Source organism: Larimichthys crocea, chromosome XXIV, assembly GCF_000972845.2.
Source record: "Larimichthys crocea isolate SSNF chromosome XXIV, L_crocea_2.0, whole genome shotgun sequence".
NCBI classification, from domain to species: Eukaryota; Metazoa; Chordata; class Actinopteri; family Sciaenidae; genus Larimichthys; species Larimichthys crocea.
In genome coordinates this window covers 18948877-18966925 of record NC_040034.1, presented here as the reverse complement: position 1 = coordinate 18966925, position 18049 = coordinate 18948877, and the positions used below count along the sequence as shown (strand labels likewise).

The 18049-nt window shown below is 37.9% G+C and overlaps 1 protein-coding gene across 5 annotated transcripts; it reads left to right on the top strand.

Annotated features, from left to right (window-relative positions):
• The first annotated feature begins 1815 nt into the window (after positions 1–1815).
• On the top strand, positions 1816–17929 carry LOC109137147 (matrilin-3). Of its 5 annotated transcripts, none has more exons than XM_019254721.2 (9): positions 1816–2247; positions 3331–3495; positions 3660–4235; positions 5457–5576; positions 6286–6405; positions 13576–13701; positions 13826–13945; positions 16242–16343; positions 16609–17929. In XM_019254721.2, the coding sequence occupies exons 1-9, from the start codon at positions 1920–1922 to the stop codon at positions 16659–16661; spliced, it is 1710 nt and encodes a 569-aa protein (XP_019110266.1). In that variant the 5' UTR covers positions 1816–1919; the 3' UTR covers positions 16662–17929. The 5 variants fall into 5 exon arrangements, with proteins under 5 accessions (XP_019110266.1, XP_019110265.1, XP_019110267.1 ...); XM_019254720.2 differs by lacking the exon at positions 6286–6405 and adding an exon at positions 13135–13254 and having other exon boundaries at positions 16609–17928; XM_019254722.2 differs by lacking the exon at positions 6286–6405 and having other exon boundaries at positions 16609–17927.
• The last annotated feature ends 120 nt before the right edge of the window (positions 17930–18049 follow it).

Below are 18049 nucleotides of genomic sequence, written 5' to 3'. Positions count from 1 at the left end.
GGGTAGCAAACAACGCTGTGGGTCAGACTGATTCTTCAGCAGCTGAAGCGTTGCTCTGATGGCAATGCTGACATCTCCACAAGTGTCATAGATGTCATATCCTATGGTAAAGTTAGGGAGGACCCTTGGTGTGCGCTGGTTTATTTCTCTGATGGCATATATCATCACTTGAGACTGTAGGAATGCTTTTAAATCATACCTTTAAAAATTGACATGAGATGAAATTATTCAAAAAAATTATGGTCATGTTTTGATTGCTTTATTTAAACAAGGCTGTACTTACGAATTACAGGTGAGTGTTTCATGAAATTGCGATTCGCTCCTATTGGTTCTTTTGTGAATAGGAAAAAGTCCTCCAATGATGATGTCCCCATGGGAGTATGCACGCAGATGAGTCTCTCCTGAGTGAGAGCAAAATGTGCTCATGATACTGACAAATAAACATAATAAGAACATTGTGGATACACAGAGGTAAACACATGTATGTATGCTTTTGCTCCTCGCTCCAGAGTATGAACTTGTTCACAGGCAAAAGCGTTCGTATTACTTCTCCTTTTGGGAAGTCAGATGACATCATTTGCATTAATAGGCAGAACCTATTGAATGCAAAGCAGTTGCATGAACAAAATGCTTGTTTGGCAGCAGAGGAACATCAAAACAAATTCCATGACAGCTGAGTAAAGTTCAAACTTATTAAGATGTGATAAAGTAAAAAGCACCAGAACAAGTGAGGAGGTGAAACTTCAGTTTGGATTTTTGTTGGTTACTATTTCCCTGGCCTGGAAAGACTTGTATGGTTATTGCTTATTATGTCAGCAGGGGTCAGGATTGTAAAACTTAGCACAAAATATATGTGTGTATGTGGAATAAGCAGACATTTGGAGTTGCTAAGATTCAACACCCAAATCAAAGAAAGCTGCTAACGTATATATCTGAACATGATTATAGCCTGTGGTAAAAGTACTGAGATATTTTTAAAAAGTAAAAGTAACATCACACTATAAAAATATGACATTTTAAGTAAAAGTCATGCATTCAGTTTTGCTTAAGTAGAAGTACAGCAAAACTTACTCAGAGTATTAAAAGTAAAAGTACTTATGACACAAAGTGCTCTGTTATATTATTGGATTATTATCACCGATCCATTAAGTTGAGAACAATCTTGTTGAGGTATAGCTATAATTCTGACTTAATACATAATTTTGGTGGTTTAATTTAGAACAATGAATGTATTTTAAAAGCTGATTTTAATCTTCAAAAGTCTTTAAACTAGTAACTTTAGAATCACAATCAATTTTATTGGCCAGATATGTGTACACATGAATTTTAACTGGGTTGCTCTCAGTATACATACACAAACATAAATACAGCTAAAAACAAGGAACTTGACAGGTAAACCTAAACATGAAACTACTTTTTACAGATCACATGTAAAAACAAACACATGTTACATGTATATGTAAGTGGATATGACAGTATATATAGTGTATGCATAATAATATTTACATGGACATAGTTGTCTAACACGTGGAGTATAAAGCAGCATATAGTGAAAATACTCAGATAAAATAGAAATACCTTAAACTGTAAATATTCGAGTATTTATGACCACTTCCAGTGTGTTACTACCAGTCTGATATGGCAATGCACAATGTAGTGTTTGCTGAATAAAACAAAAAACACATATATCTAATCATAAAATGACTGTACATGTAACTTCAAATGAAGTAAATTGTAGGTAACAGTAACAGCAGCTGCTGTCCACCCTCACTCGTGCACTCCTTCCTTCATTTCACTTCTCCACATGTCTCTGGATTGGACCTCTTGTTCCCCACGCCTTGTGGGCCGTGGACGAGATCATATAAATAGTCAGCTGCGTTAGCGGACCGAAGGACGGACGACCGTGTGCTGCAGGCAACATGACTTCATCAGTGTGGGCATTGCTCTGTTTCATTGGCATCCTGGCATCGGGAGCTCTGGGAGCACGGGAATTTGGCTCAGACAACCGGAAGATTCACTCAATTAGACCTTCGATACCACGACTGTCCCCGCAAGTCCCCCCGAGGGTCTATGAGCGCTTTGAAGATATCAAATCTATTGAACAAACCTCTGACGAAGCACCGAGTGCTGAAACCTTTCAAGAGGTCCAGCTGGGTGGTTACACACCCCGAGGCTTCCAGCAGCAGGGTGCCAGACCCGGTGCCAACAACTACCTGACGCAGGAGAGACGGAGAGGAGACAGTGGAGGTTGGTTTGTAGATGTTATGTGTCCTGTTTGTTGATGATATCCATCCACTTGCTCTGCATGGTGTGGATGTGCACAATAACTCTATAATGTCATCTTGTTTTCCATGCGTTTCTCATCAACTGGATCGATTTGATTAACTTCACTCATTTGTATTCTTATTCTCATTATGCATGTTTAAATGAATCCTGTTAGAATTTATAATACCAGAATGAATTTGTGTGCACAGTGTGGCTGCAGTTTATGTCATTTATGCATCACCAAATCATAACAACACTGCTGAAAGTCTAAACAGATTACCATTTCCAAAATTGCCACTATTTGTTTTCTATCCAGGCAGTCAGAAATGACACAATGACCTTGGTTTTTTTTGATTACGCAAGAAAATTATAAATCATTTGCAGTCATTCTGTTTTATGAAAAGAAAAAAACATCGAAATTAAAGATCAGTATAAGTGTGATAATGAAATGTTTAATATGGTTCAGCTTGTAGAAACTGAACAAAAAGATATGTCATTTACACTTACATTTTTTGTTTTGATTCAGAAAAATAAGCACAATATTCAATATATTTGTTTTTAGAGGTCAGAAGATCCTTTTAGGATTCTGGAAATAAATAAAAAAACAGCGTTGTTCTTGTGTGTTGTTCTTGATTCAAAGATCAGATACTAAAATCAGTGATAGGAATGTAACGTTAACACATGAGAGGCACGAACTGGAGAGCAGTTAAAATAACGTTTCTTTTTCTTGACACTCATAGCTGAAATATCAATTTTATACTATGAACATATCATATTATATTTATTTATTAGCTTTCAGTTTTGACCAGACTATACAGCATAAATTAGGCAATATACTTGTATCAGTAAATGTGTGTAAGTTACAATATTTTGTATAGATGTATATATGTCTTACAGTGCATAACTCTTTCCCCTTCTGTGACATTCACGTTTATTGAAAATGTGTTATTAAGCAAATAATCATGTATCTATGCTCGTCACGTTGCATTTCATTTTGCTTAAAGAGTCAAGTTAACCACTGCTCTAATGCCTTCCCCACTGTCTTTTCTGTCTCCCTTGGCAAAGCTGGTGGCACTAATTCCAGGTTTGATCGCTATCAGCCCTCCCACCAGCAGCCGCCAGCGAACAGCCAGCCGCTCTCACAGCTGCAACACAAAGCTGCACCACTTGCATCTTGGCAGTCTGCTCGAAACCCGAGTGGCTCTTCTGCATCCATCAGAACTGTTGCAGGTACTTTACTTTAGCCGCAAAAATGTTCTCATTTAACTCCCACAAGACTGATGTGGAGTTGTGCACAGTATGTGCTTTAGTGTGTGCGCAGGGACATGAATGAAAGCTGTGTGAGCAGTGTCCAAAATACACTTTTAATTAATTGAAAATATTTTTTTTCACAGCAACAAGGTCTAATTGCAGAAACCGTCCTATAGACTTGGTGTTCATCATAGACAGCTCCCGCAGTGTACGCCCTGCTGAGTTTGAGAAGGCCAAGGAGTTCCTGCAAGACATGGTGGACAGCTTAGAGATTGGCTCAGACTCCACACGAGTTGGCCTCGTCAATTATGCTAGCACAGTGCAGATTGAGTTTCTACTGAAGACGTATTTTGACAAGTCTGCCCTGAAGCAGGCTCTGGCTCGTGTTGAGCCCCTCGCTTCAGGCACCATGACCGGCATGGCCATCAAGACTGCCATGGAGAAAGCTTTCACCTCAGAGGCAGGAGCCAGAGCTAGCTCCTCGAACATTGCCAAAGTAGCCATCATAGTGACGGACGGAAGGCCCCAGGATAAGGTAGAGGATGTATCGGCAGCAGCTCGGACATCTGGGATCGAGATCTACGCAGTGGGAGTAGACAGAGCTGATATGACGTCCCTCCGCCTCATGGCCAGCCAGCCACTTGATGACCATGTTTTCTATGTGGAGACCTATGGTGTCATAGAGAAGCTCACTTCCAAATTTAGGGAAACCTTGTGTGGTAAGGATGACGATAATGGGAGTGCGGAAAGTCCATTAGGTGGCGGAAATGATGATCTAGGCAGAAAAGACGATAATCGGATAAAAAATGAAAATGATAAACGAAACAACGGTATGTCAGATCAGTCCTTTAAATTTCACCTGTGATCATATGGGCAGCACCATAGCGGGAATCTCCATTCTAAAGTGACTGGTCTTCTTCTTTGGGCTTAAGAACAAGGGCAAGGTAACCAGTAATTTACTGCTCTTGTGTTTGGATTTCCCAAAGGGAACTAATTGTTGCAATGAAAATGGTGATAATAGGTTAATGCAGTCATTAAATATGTACAGTAAGTCATATACTAACCAACCTAAAGAAGAAGACAATTCCTCAATGGTTAATCTGCCAATCAGAGCAAATTCTACAACCTTGGACACTTTAAAATGGTTGAAACCTAATATGATGCTACCTTTATTTTTCACAGGGAGCGCGCTGCTATTTGCACTCTGCGCTGCATTTTATGCCTTATGCCGTTTTCCATGCTCAGTAACCTGAAAACATGCTAAGCTGCCCAGATCCATCGCCATTCATTCTGCATTGATTTTTGTTGTATTAACACGTAAAAATTTCACCACCCTGACCTTTTGACGGCTCAGTACTTTTGAGTACAAATTTATTTTATCTGTTCAACTTTTGGTACTACCCAAACTAGCAAGGTTGCCACTAAAGTTAACCGTGCTATTCATGCAAGTTTCTCCCCGGTGTTGAACTTTAAACACTGTGCTTAAAATTATAAAATTCAAAAGCTTTTTTGAATGACAGCTTGAACTTGAGGAGTGAGTTCAACCAACCTCTGTGTTTCACCACCAGACCAACTTCTGTCCATCCACAACAGTGAAGTAACCAAACACATGCAATGATTATGAAAGATTTTGTGTTTGCATGGTCAAAACAGAATAGAACATTGTGTTGGGAAAATAAGATGGATATTTAGATGACTTCATTTCAGAAGTCACTCTAACAAAAGTAAAGTGACAAATGTCTCGTCCTTGAAAAAAACAGGATTTGAAACAACAAAATGAATTCACTATAACATGACTATAGTTGAAGCACAGAGATCAAGCAAACTAATCTGCATGTGGCTCTGTAGAATTAAATAAATACTAACACAGAACTATAACAAAGAAAATGATTGATTTCACTAAGCTTAAGCCAATCAGTCAGTGAAGTGTTTCTTTTCAGGTTTGGATGCATGTGCTCAGGGACACAATTGTCAGCACATTTGTGTCAACAATGGCAACTCATACAACTGCAAGTGTCGTGCAGGCTATGTCTTGAACCCGGACAAGAAAACATGCTCACGTAAGACTCTTTATCTTTGTCTTAATGTTTTTGTCCAATGTCTCAGTGTTACAGAATCTCACTGATGAAAAAAGTTGAACATGGCTAAAAGTTACATTTTGATGAACTATTTAACTGATTTGGGTTGGGATGGGAAAGACCTTATTGGAGGTAGAAATTTCAAACTTTGGATGTAATGACAGAACCTTGGAATTTCAAGTTCCTAAGCATTTGAGGCTTCTTTTGGACATCAGTTAGTTAAGCACTTTGTGCTGCAGGGACACTGCATACCATCCCTTGTTACAAATGTTTTTGATTGCCAAAAATTAGGGCAGAGACTATTCAGCACAAATTAAATGGCATGATGAAGGATTGGACTGATGAGGGACACAAAAAAGAGTAATTATTACCAATCAGAGGGTCTACACTGGGGTCTAACTGTTGTCTAAACTAGACCAGAGGTTCTCAAACTATGAGGCAAGCTGTAGGAGAGTTGAAGGGGGGTCACAGAGGGAGATGAAGATACCATAGGTGTAAGGGACATGTGGTAGAGCTTTAACAGCAACGCAATACGTCAGCTTATCAACATGGTTGGTGGTTAGCGCTGCATCAATGCAGCTTACTGCTGCTTATCAAAATCACAGAAAAAAGACAGACAATTCAGTTTTTGAAGGCCCCTGCTTTAGACTGAATCCAGAACTATGTCAGATATTGGAGTGTCTTTTTCCAGGTTCGGATGCCTGTGCCCAGGGACATGACTGCCAGCACATTTGTGTCAACAATGGTAACTCATACACCTGCAAGTGTCGCGTGGGATATTTGTTGAATGCAGACCAGAAAACATGCTCACGTAAGATCATATGTTTTCTCAATAGATTTTGTTTTTTAGCTTTTTGGGTGAATGGTTGTCATAAATACATTAGGATAGGGCAAGACATGTTGGCAAGGGTTGGCCAGTCATATTCCAGGGTGTGCCTGTGCCTGTGCCATCCTTACCAGAATAAGAAGGTGATAGGTAATTGGTAGTTAACATTTGTTGTCAGAAAGTCAGCAAAAAGAGATAAAACAAACAACTACAGAGACAAAAAAAGAAATACAAAACAACTACAAAGAGATGTAAAACAATCAAAAAAGGATTATAAAATGACAAAAAACAACAACAACTACAACTACAAAGACAAAAAAGAGATAGATAACAACAACAAGGAGAGACAAAAAATAAATAAAAACAACAACAAAAAGACATAGAATGTCCACAAAGTTATACAAGATGACCACAAAGGGTTGCGAATAGACCTAGGTCTAATTGCACCTATTTATTGATATTATTGAATAATAGAATATTTATTGTCCCCCACCTCTTGCCCCTGTTCAAAAGTTTAAAGTTACAGGCTTACCTGACCATTATTGTTAGTGTGTAAGTCAGACCTTTTCCATATTAGGTTGTATGCACTTGTTTAAAGTCATCAACTAGATTATCATTCCGCAAACACCTGTACAGACATGAAGAGCGTTCATTAACAACTTAATTAAAGTCCTGCGGAGGACACTAACCTCATAGGTATAAGTCCTGTAAGCAGATCTGCAAAGGTGAATAGCCACACCCTAGTTAAAACCCATTTAAAGGGGGATGTGCACATGTATGAAATAGAACTGACAGGGCTTCTTGATTTATGTTGTTAGACTTAGTTGGCTAGATGTCTCTTTTCAGGTTCAGATATATGTGCCCAAGGACATGACTGCCAACATATTTGTGTCAGCCATGATGACTTGTACATCTGCAAATGTCAAGAGGGATATGTGTTGAATGCAGACCAGAAAACATGCTCACGTAAGAACCAGAACATTTTCATAGATTTGTTGTTTTGCATGATAAAGTTCCTACATGTATCTTCCATATACTGTACATAGCAAGAGCTGGTCAGGCACTACAAGAAGGGTTTCATGATAGATAAGGGAGTTTTTCCTTTTCAGGTTTGGATTCATGTTCCCAGGGACATGACTGCCAACATATTTGTGTCAGCACTGATCATTCGTACATCTGCAAATGTCAAGTTGGATATGTGTTGAATGCAGACCAGAAAACATGCTCATCTAAGAACCTGGAATTTTCAGGTAGACTTTATGCTTGTATCTTGGCACAAATTTTCAACAAATCTAGTCCTTTTTAGTTAGTGTTTTTTGAGCCACCATAGCATTTTAAGGCAGTTCCACACTGGCTTCTGCTTAAATTATGATTGTCGCTACTTGGATTTGGAGGGATTTGTACAGGGTCTGGCACAGATCTGTTGTTGTGACTATTGTTATGAGGTTGCCCTGAGTAGTGTACCACCGCTGGTCATTTGCATGTAGAAATGTTTCTTTTTTAATTCACATCAAGTCCCCAGGACAAGCGCCAAGCTTTAAACCCTTTTGACATAGTGGATAAACCATGCAATGCTGTTCCATAAACTCGCGTTGTGAAAGGAGCTGGGGAAACATTTGGAAAGTCTAGAAGAGCCACATGATTAAATATTTTTGTCCACACTGAGCAGCTCTCTTGATGAGAATGTGGATCTAGTTCTCTTTATACGTCCATGATTTGGATACATACAGTATGTCCATGTGTATGGGCAGGCACATTGTAATGTGGACTTTGTAAAATATACTGTGATTGTGAAGACTTTTTGATGTGCTTTGTACAAACAGACTTCATGTGCACTCAGCCTAAATAAGCCAGAGACTTGGGAGACCTATTCATACAGAAAGATGAATGGAGCATATGACCACAGTTAACAGCAATTGTAAAATGAACAGTGGCCAGTCAGAGGCTCCAACAGTCAAGGGTGTTCTTGGCTGATGTAGTGAGATGTCACATGTGGACATGTCTCTCTTCAGGTTCTGATCCATGTGCCGATGGACATGATTGCCAGCACATTTGTGAAAACAGCGACTACTCGTACATCTGCAAGTGTCGAATGGGATATAAGTTAAATGCAGACCTTAAAACTTGCTCACGTAAGAACTTGGATCTTATGACATACATGCATTGACATGCATTGTCATTGGTTAATGTTAAAATGTTTAAAACATTTGGCAAGACCATCATATTTTGTTTAATTCATGCTGGTCTATCCTGATGGTGTAAGTGTTAGCTGTGGAGACGTCTCTTTTCAGGTTCGAATACATGTGACCAGGGACATGACTGCCAACATATTTGTGTCACAAATGGTGATTCACACCTTTGTAAGTGCCGTGAGGGATATATGTTGAATGCAGACCAGAAAACATGCTCACGTAAGAACTTGACTTTTACTTATTATACCCTTTTATGTATGTCAGGGTCCAGTGACTTGAGTAAAATGCAGACCTTAAAACAGGCTCATGTAAGAAGTTGTTGACCTTATGATCTACCTGTACATGTCTTGACATGCAGCGTCATTGATTAATACCTTTTTATTTTTTTTTAAATGTTAGTGTTTGGTTAAAGGCAGAAAAATGTTTAAAACATTTGGCACTTTTTTTGTTTAATTCATGCTGGTCTATCCTGATGGTGTAAGTGTTAGCTGTGGAGGCGTCTCTTTTCAGGTTTGAATACATGTGACCAGGGGCATGACTGCCAACATATATGTGTCACGAATGGTGATTCATACCTTTGTAAGTGCCATGAGGGATATATGTTGAATGCAGACAAGAAAACATGCTCACGTAAGAACTTGACTTTTACTTATATTTTATATGTATGTAACAGACTTTGTGTTTGTATCTTGGAACACATTTTCAACAAAGCTAGTTCTGTTTTTTATAAACAAAATCTGTAGAAACACATTGATTTGTGAGATGGTGAAGTAATATTATGTCACAGGAGACAAGTTGTGAGTCTTTTGGTATTGTTGAAGTGTTCTTGGAGCCACCATAACCGATATTAAAGGAACTGCATCTTAAGGCAGTTCCACACTGGTTTATGCTTCAGTTATGGTGGTTGCTGCTTATATCTGGCCTATTCTTAAGAGTTGGTAGTAAATACTCTGTGTTGTTTCGGTTAGCATTAAGATCGAAGTTAGTGGTGTGGTGTGAAATATGTCAAAAATGAAATTTACTGCTGAGAAACTGAGGAGGTGTCATCTGTTAAAATTGATTACTTACTTTTATGTTGTTTATCCAAAGAGTTTAGAATTTTAAGCCGATACATTATTTGAAAGCATGTGAGAAAGTTTAATGTTTGAGTGTCACGTTTCCGCCATTGCTATTTTTAAAGGTTTTACTACAATCTACTAAATATTTCTTTCAGTCTGCTTAAGGTAATTTTAGGTTGTTTTAATGTATTGTGTATTGTGCTCAAAAATAATCTTTGTTACGTTAAATGAACATCTTCTCATCTAGTAGAACAACATTCCTCTATTTTCTATCAATTTTATATTCTGAATCACCCATGAAAATATGGTCTATTCATGAGATTTGATATGAATGCCTTAAAACAATGTCTTTAGTTTACGTCAATCACTACTTTAGTGCTGGTTTAAATACAGAAACCACCAGGTCTTGCTCTTGGGCAGGCATGATGTAATGAGGACTCTGCACAAAAAAACTTTGATTGTGAATGACCAAGAATTGTTGAGGTGCTTTGCAAGTTGTTGCACTCAGCCTGAAGCCTTAGGAAACCTATTCATACAGAAAGATGAATGAAGCATGTGACGACAGTTAACATCCATAGTAAAATGAACAGAAGCAAGTCAGAAGCTCCATTAGTCAAGGCTCTCCTTGACTGATGTGATGAGATGTCAGTTACATGTGGACATGTCTCTTTTCAGGTTCTGATCCATGTGCCGATGGACATGATTGCCAGCACATTTGTGAAAACAGTGACTACTCATACATCTGCAAGTGTCGAATGGGATATAAGTTAAATGCAGACCTTAAAACTTGCTCACGTAAGAACTTGGATCTTATGACATACATGCATTGACATGCAGTGTCATTGGTTAATGTTAAAATGTTTAAAACATTTGGCCAGACCGTCATATTTTGTTTAATTCATGCTGGTCTATCCTGATGGTGTAAGTGTTAGCTGTGGAGGTGTCTCTTTTCAGGTTTAAATACATGTGACCAGGGACATGACTGCCAGCATATTTGTGTCACAAATGGTGATTCACACCTTTGTAAATGCCGTGAGGGATATATGTTGAATGCAGACCAGAAAACATGCTCACGTAAGAACTTGACTTTTACTTATTATACCTTTTCATGTATGTCAGGGTCCAGTGACTTGAGTCTGTTATTCACTTCAACAAATCTCAAAGAACTCTGGACAGCAACAGTTGGTAAAGCACTGTGCTGTAGATGCACAGACATAGGCTCTTGAATGTTGTTCTAAATGATCAAGAAGTTAGATTTGAATTTACACACGGAGCACATGATTGGTGCCGTTAGTTAGAAGTCGGTTACTAGTGTGAATGTCTCTTTCCAGGTTCAGATACATGTACTCAGGGACATGACTGCTAACATGTTTGTGTCAGCACTGATGATTCGTACATCTGCAAATGTCAAATTGAGGCTATAAAGGCTTTATCATTAGATTTTCTATGCATATTTTAGTACAGTCTTTATTGTTAATTGTATATGCATATATGCCAATAATAAGCTACACCAAGGAGGTTAGCTGTGGAGTTTAGCTGTGGAAGTGTCTCTTTTCAGGTTCAGATTCATGTGCCCAGGGACATGACTGCCAACATATTTGTGTCAAAAATGGTAATTCGTACCTTTGCATGTGTCATGAGGGATATGTGCTGAATGCAGACCAGAAAACATGCTCACGTAAGAACATTAACTTTGTTTAATTTTATTTATTACCATTATTTTTGTATTCATTTTAACAAGTGTCAGGTGTTCCAACTAATTTTAAATACTAGATGTACTTCATGATATGCTGCAAATGTAAATTTATGGACAGTATTTAAAAAGATATTAATGAGATATTGGTCAGCAAGAGATTGGAATCTGTTGATTTCATTCTAAATGCTAATGATTGTTCATCATAAGCTCCAGAACAGGCCAAAGATGAATTAATTTCTATGTTAGCTGTGGATGCTAGCTGTGGAAGTGTCTCTTTTCAGGTTCGAATACATGTGCCCAGGGACATGGCTGCCAGCATGTTTGTATCAAAAACGACCGTTCTCGCCTTTGTTTGTGTCATGAGGGATATGTGTTGAATGCAGACCAGAAAACGTGCTCACGTAAGGACATATTTTACCTCTATGTGCATGTTATGGTGCTGTGTCTCAGGTTTTCCTCAGAATCTATTATTTTAGGTGCATGACTAAAAACTGAAGAAATTATTCACCGGGATTATTGTTTGCCAGAAATAACCCCCCTCCTCCATTGTTTTTATCTGGACAGCAATAGCTGGTGAACCACTGTCCCGTTGGTCAATACATATCAGCTCATAGACTTTTTTTCTAAATTTGGACAGTCAGTATTCAGATTGGGATTGACTTAATAACTTATAAGTGCAATGGTCGGCCATTAGAAGCTCCAAAACTGGCTAACTTAACAGATGTGAAAAATAATAGTTAAGATTAAAGACACTCAAATTCAGGCCAAAGATGAATTAATTTAAAGCGTTACACGTTCTCTAGGGATGTTAGCTGTGGTAGTGTCTTTTTTCAGGTTTAAATACATGTACCCAGGATCTTGACTGCCAGCATGTTTGTGTCAATCTGCTCAAGTGAATGCCATGGTACAAATGTAAGTTTTTCTCAGTAGGTATGTGGTATAAGTGTCAAAACAGCCCTAAGGTGTAATTTGGACAGCAAGAGCTGATGACCCTCCACAAATGCTCCTTGACGGAAGTAATTAGAAGTTTCTGTTTTCAAAATTGGATACCCAGGGCCCAGGGACATGACTGCCAAGAGGATACACTAGTCCAAGTCCCACTTGAATGATGTCATGAGATTTCATATCACATGTGGACATGTCTCTTTTCAGGTGCTGATCCATGTGCCCTTGGACATGATTGCCAGCACATATGTATAAACAGTGATGACTCGTACATCTGCAAGTGTCAAGTGGGATATATTTTGAATCCAGACATGAAAACATGCTCACGTAAGAACTTGGAAGTTTCAGGTTTGCTTCAGAGTCTTTAATTTAAGTGCTTGTCCACAATGACCCGCCATAGGTTTTATTACTTACTAAGGACTCTCTGATTGTGTGCATTGAGCCTGTCAGACATGGAAGTCTTTCTTTCCAGGTTCAGATACATGTGCCCAAGGACATGACTGCCAACATATTTGTATCAACACTGATGACTCGTATGTCTGCAAGTGTCGCATGGGATATGTGTTGAATGCAGACCAAAAAACATGCTCACGTAAGAACCTTATTCTAAAAGAAATTATGTCTTTACCTCACTATGTTATTTTCTGAAGAGCAGCTTCATATAGGTTATGGTTTGGGAATCATTTAGCTCACTGGGACAAGCTCAGATTGATGCCCTGAAGGGAACAGAGCATATGACCATACATTTCATGAACTTAATGGATCAAGAGCTTTTTGACTGATGGTGTTAGGCTAAGTCAGATATGGAAGTGTTTCTTTTCAGGATCAGATGTATGCGCCCTTGGACATGATTGCCAGCACATTTGTGTCAACACTGATGACTCATATATCTGCAAGTGTCGTACGGGATATGTATTGAATGCAGACCAGAAAACATGCTCACGTAAGCACCCGATTTGTTTTAGTATGCATATTTGATATCTGTGGTGTGATCCAGCATCTCAGATATTCACAACATTTGGAGCTTCAATGCACTAAAAGCTCCAACTGGAGAGTAGGAGCTGGTAAGGAAGTAAGACTTGTGGACACACCATTGAATGCCATTTTTGAAAAAGAAAATGAAATGAAATGTTGAAAAGTATTGGTCCTGGGTTTAGGCATCCACTTCTTTTAAATTAAACTATGACCTAAGGCATTGCAAAAAGCCAACTGATCAATTTTGATGTCTTAAAAAGTCATTGAGGTGTGAACTTTTTTTTTTCAGGTTTAGGTTTGGATGCATGTGCCCAAGGGCATGACTGCCAGCACATTTGTACCAACAATAGAAACTCTTACATCTGCAAGTGTCGAGTCGGATACGTGTTGAACATGGATCAGAAAACATGCTCACGTAAGAAAGTTCTTCCTCCCTAGTCAACATTGGTGCACTGCCTCAAGATGTTTTGTGTTAAATCTGCTATAGCTTCAAAGACTGCAATAAGAGTTGCTTTGGCACTTGCATTGTCTCTTTCCAGGCTCAGATGCATGTGCTCAGGGACATGACTGCCAGCATATTTGTATCAACAATGGGGACTCATACAACTGCAAGTGTCGAGTGGGATATGTGTTGAATGCAGACCAGAAAACATGCTCACGTAAGGATCTAGATTTTTTTTCAACATACATCATTGTGTCTGTGTATTGAAAGTATCAAGGGATTGACCATATTTTGAACCAGTTCAAACCTCAGGAATTTTCCCCCAATCCTCTTACTGTATTATTGCCTTGTGAACTGTGTACAACCATTGTTGAGCTTGGCCAGACTGGCTCTAACTTACTGAAAGGTGTGGTACACATGGACATGATTTTCATGAGTCCTCAAAGCAACCAAGTTTCAACAGATGGCCAGGGGCTCCTTGAATACTCCTTGAATCTCTGTGATACTTGAAGAGGCTTTATCAAAGACGGGTTTGGACCATATGCTTGACTTGACAAGAGACATTCTCAAATCATCCTAAACTATGCAAGATGATTTAAGGTGAGATGTTTTATAAATGCTATCTTTTTATTTATTTATTAATAATCCACAATCCTATATAGATTTCATCTCTATCATGTTATATACCCCCCAGGCTTTGCCCCTGAAAGGGTTTATAGGCTTGACCATTTTCCTGTGCAGAATAGTACTAAAAATTTGTTTGGTCAACCAATTCAGGATGATTCTAACCTTTCCTATGGAAATTGCTTTGACTGTAAACAAGGACACTGTGACTTTGCTTTGTATTCACTTTTTTCTGTGTATTCTTTGAGAACACAAATGTAGACCTAGAGGGAAAGAGTAAGTGTAATTCAGTGGATAGAACGTAATTTCTATTCACTACTATGGTACTTCTTCCATGACGAAGCAATCAATGTGGCTACTGGAATTTTCTCTGTTGATATTCTGACTCAAAAGGCAATACCAGGTGGCATGGCTTCACCAACACAATATCCCACCTTACTTCTCCTCCAAAGTCCTCCTTCCTTTGAAGGCTGCCAAAATTCTACCTTGTGATAGCAGTGCTATGATTCACACAGTTCAAATGAGTCTATGCCTTACCAGGTTAGGGTTAGGCTTTGCCATTAACTCCCATATATATTCTTCACATAAGGATCAATTATATGTTTCTTTTTGCCATGGTGTCATGCCTAAGGTGTCCTTTCAATGACACATTAGGTTTAAGGATTGATTTATAATTGAGTCTACGTTCAACCCTTGATTGCTGTAATACCACTTCAATACTAAGTACTACAAATTAGTTTAGTGTTGTTTTCCAACTTATTGAATGTTTTTTTAGTAGAATATTTCTCATGGTTGTGAAGCCCACTCAGCCTTAATTTGTGGTTACATTTCACATTTTTGAGGAGGTGCACTATGGATGCAGCCAGACCCTCAATGTAGAAATTGTGTGTCTAGATTAAGGTATCTCAATGGAGAACTACAAAGTGCCTTAAGTTAGTTACCTTGTTTAAAATAATATGAAGTTTATGGATTGTTCCTCCAATTTGTAATCATTAGAACCCTGCCAACCTTGTTGCTGATCAGCACCTTACTGTTTCCAAACACAGACTCTACTAAAATAGTGTTGTTAGGTGGCATTTGGTCATGACTGTGGCACTGATAGGTGGTGTTGCCTGTGTCTATAGATTTAGGGTTACAATGTGTTAACTTTGATTTTAGTAGTTATCATACCTTTTTTATCTCTCCTTTTGCATTCTTCAGTTATCGAGAAGTCTTGACTCCAACCAAAGCTACTGTGTCCGACGACAAGCAATACTTCTACTGATCCATCCATTTAAAGCACAGCTCATTGAACATAAGCATGCACTGTGATGCTGGCTTAAGGAATGAGAGACTGCTAAGAGAATGGAAATGTGGTGTGAGCCCACTGAGACCTTTGGTCCATGTAAAGGACCCCAAAAAGTGTTTGCAATTGACTTACCTGTTGCCTGTTGTGACTGCATTTTCTTTAGTGAATTCATATTATATGTATATGTATACATACTGTATATATATTGCTGAAATGATTATTAACATGTGTTCTCTTTAAAGCTATCTGCAACTAGTCTGGTCTGGCCTGTAACAAGGCACTATAGGTTGTGATTGCTTAATTGAAATTAAGGTTTTAAAATATTTTCTAATCTCACTCACAGAAGAAAAATCATCTTTGTATCTGATCTCATTCAATCAATTATGCGTATGTTTTCATTCTAAAGAACATCTAACTTTGATTTTGTCAGCTTCAAAATATTCTCATACTAAACATCAACTCTACGGAGGTTTTAAAAGGTTTCGGGTGTTGATCTACAAAGGGAACAGAGAATGGACTATTTATACAAAGGCTTTACTAAACATGGTGAAACACCACTCACATGTTTTTAACTTTCTCCATATTTTTCTTATTCTTCCAGAGGAAATGAGGGGTGAAATAACTCAAGATGCCTGCATGTGTGAAGCTCAGATTGTGTTCCAGAAAAAAGTACAGTCAACCATTCAGGAGCTGAGCAGAAAGCATATCCTTTTTGACTGGAAGGCTTTGAATTTATAAATAATAGAATTTGATATAAGATTGTAAAATTGTGATTATTGATGAAAGGAATATCTGCCTTACATGCTTCTAAAAGTTTTTTCACGATAGTGTGGGTATAATCTTTTTGTTTTTATTTGTAGTTGATTTGTAGTGGTGCGCTTTTATAAATGCCCAGTGTCATGATGAACTGGTAAAAATCAGATAACAACTACACTTTTTAAATTATATTTCCTTGACTATCTATTCACTTATTGAACTTTCAAACAAAGTGGACCTAATTGAGGACCAACAGCAGTATTAAGAACAACAAGGAAGATGTCAGGGGACATGTTCAGGACTAGCAGTAGATCTGATTTTTTGAGCATATGAAGTCATCTTTGATCCTCCAAATCTCCCAGTGTTTCAGTAAAACTGTCTATGATTTGATAGAGGTGTGCATAATATTGATTTCTCATGCAGTGAACTGTTGGCATTACTGTTTTGTAAATCTGCATTTTGCATTTACAACACTGTTCTTACTTCTTACAGTAAAGTCAGGAATAACTGGTCTAAATGTATATTTGTTAGAAATGCTACATTTCCTCCATTGAGTTAAAACTCAAACAATGTAAGATAACCAGATAAGTTATAGAATAGATATAGCTGCAAACTTTATAAAGTATATAAGTAAAAATGTAAGAAAAATGTTAAAAGTTTACTTTTATAATGAATGTTTCTCATGGGGAAAGTGTTTTACTACATACTTGTTGTGTATTTACTGCTCTGACAGTATTTGTTTATCAGCGTTCTTGCGTTCTTGGTAGAACACAAAGTCTCCATCCATAACTATAACACAACAACTAATCTCTTATGCAACAAGAGCATTGTTGTTACCCTTCTGATTGCAGCACTCAGGCAGAGAAAAGACCGAAATAAAGCCTGATCCAATTGGCCCATTACAGTGTTACATCACAGTGAATTACTATAATCCTTTCATTTGAAATATTTTAAAAACTGCACAGTGTTGATTGGCAATTAATGTTTGTTATAACAGACAGTTGCAATTGCTTTGGGGGGAGAGGGGAAACTATTTAAGGAGTTCAAGGGGGATTGTCCCGCTTCAGTAGTTTGCACACTTGGCAAGTCGATGACCAAAATCCTGGCCTGACTATTTTCAATGCACTAGGTTTTGAAATGTTGAGATTTTCAGTTAAGATCCACTCAGACTTTGTAACTAATTTCAATATACAGTATTTTCTTTATCAAATAATACATACTTCTACTGTGTTTTCTACTTTGTCATTGCCATGGAAAACATGTGAAACAGAGTGAAATGAGTAATATGGTGGTGTAGGTTTCTTTGTATAAACTAACAGTTGTGTGCATGACATATTTTGGTGCTTTTGTGACATATTTGGAAATATTTTCTCTTGTGAGTGGAGTTGTATTTGCACATGTGAAATAAACAATATGAAAAATTGATAATATACATATCTTACAGTATTGTGTGTTTTACACTTTAGTAACAAGCCACTTTTAGTATCTCACAACAAATCAATCTGTCTTATCTATATTTTATTGTTTTGCATCCAACATAATTAAATGAAACATATATCCAAATATGTGGTTTTGGTTTATTGGGCTTCTTTTCATAGTGTGGCTATAATGTATGTAATGGGTCTGCAACATATTTACAGTAGGCTAAAGTAA

Excerpts from the sequence above, each read along its gene's own strand:
- LOC109137147 (XM_019254721.2), top strand. The coding sequence starts at position 1,920 with ATGACTTCATCAGTGTGGGCATTGCTCTGTTTCATTGGCATCCTGGCA. Across the intron at positions 2,248-3,330 it reads ACGGAGAGGAGACAGTGGAG|CTGGTGGCACTAATTCCAGG; the intron begins GTTGGTTTGTAG and ends CCCTTGGCAAAG. Across the intron at positions 13,946-16,241 it reads AGACCAGAAAACATGCTCAC|AGGAAATGAGGGGTGAAATA; the intron begins GTAAGGATCTAG and ends TTATTCTTCCAG.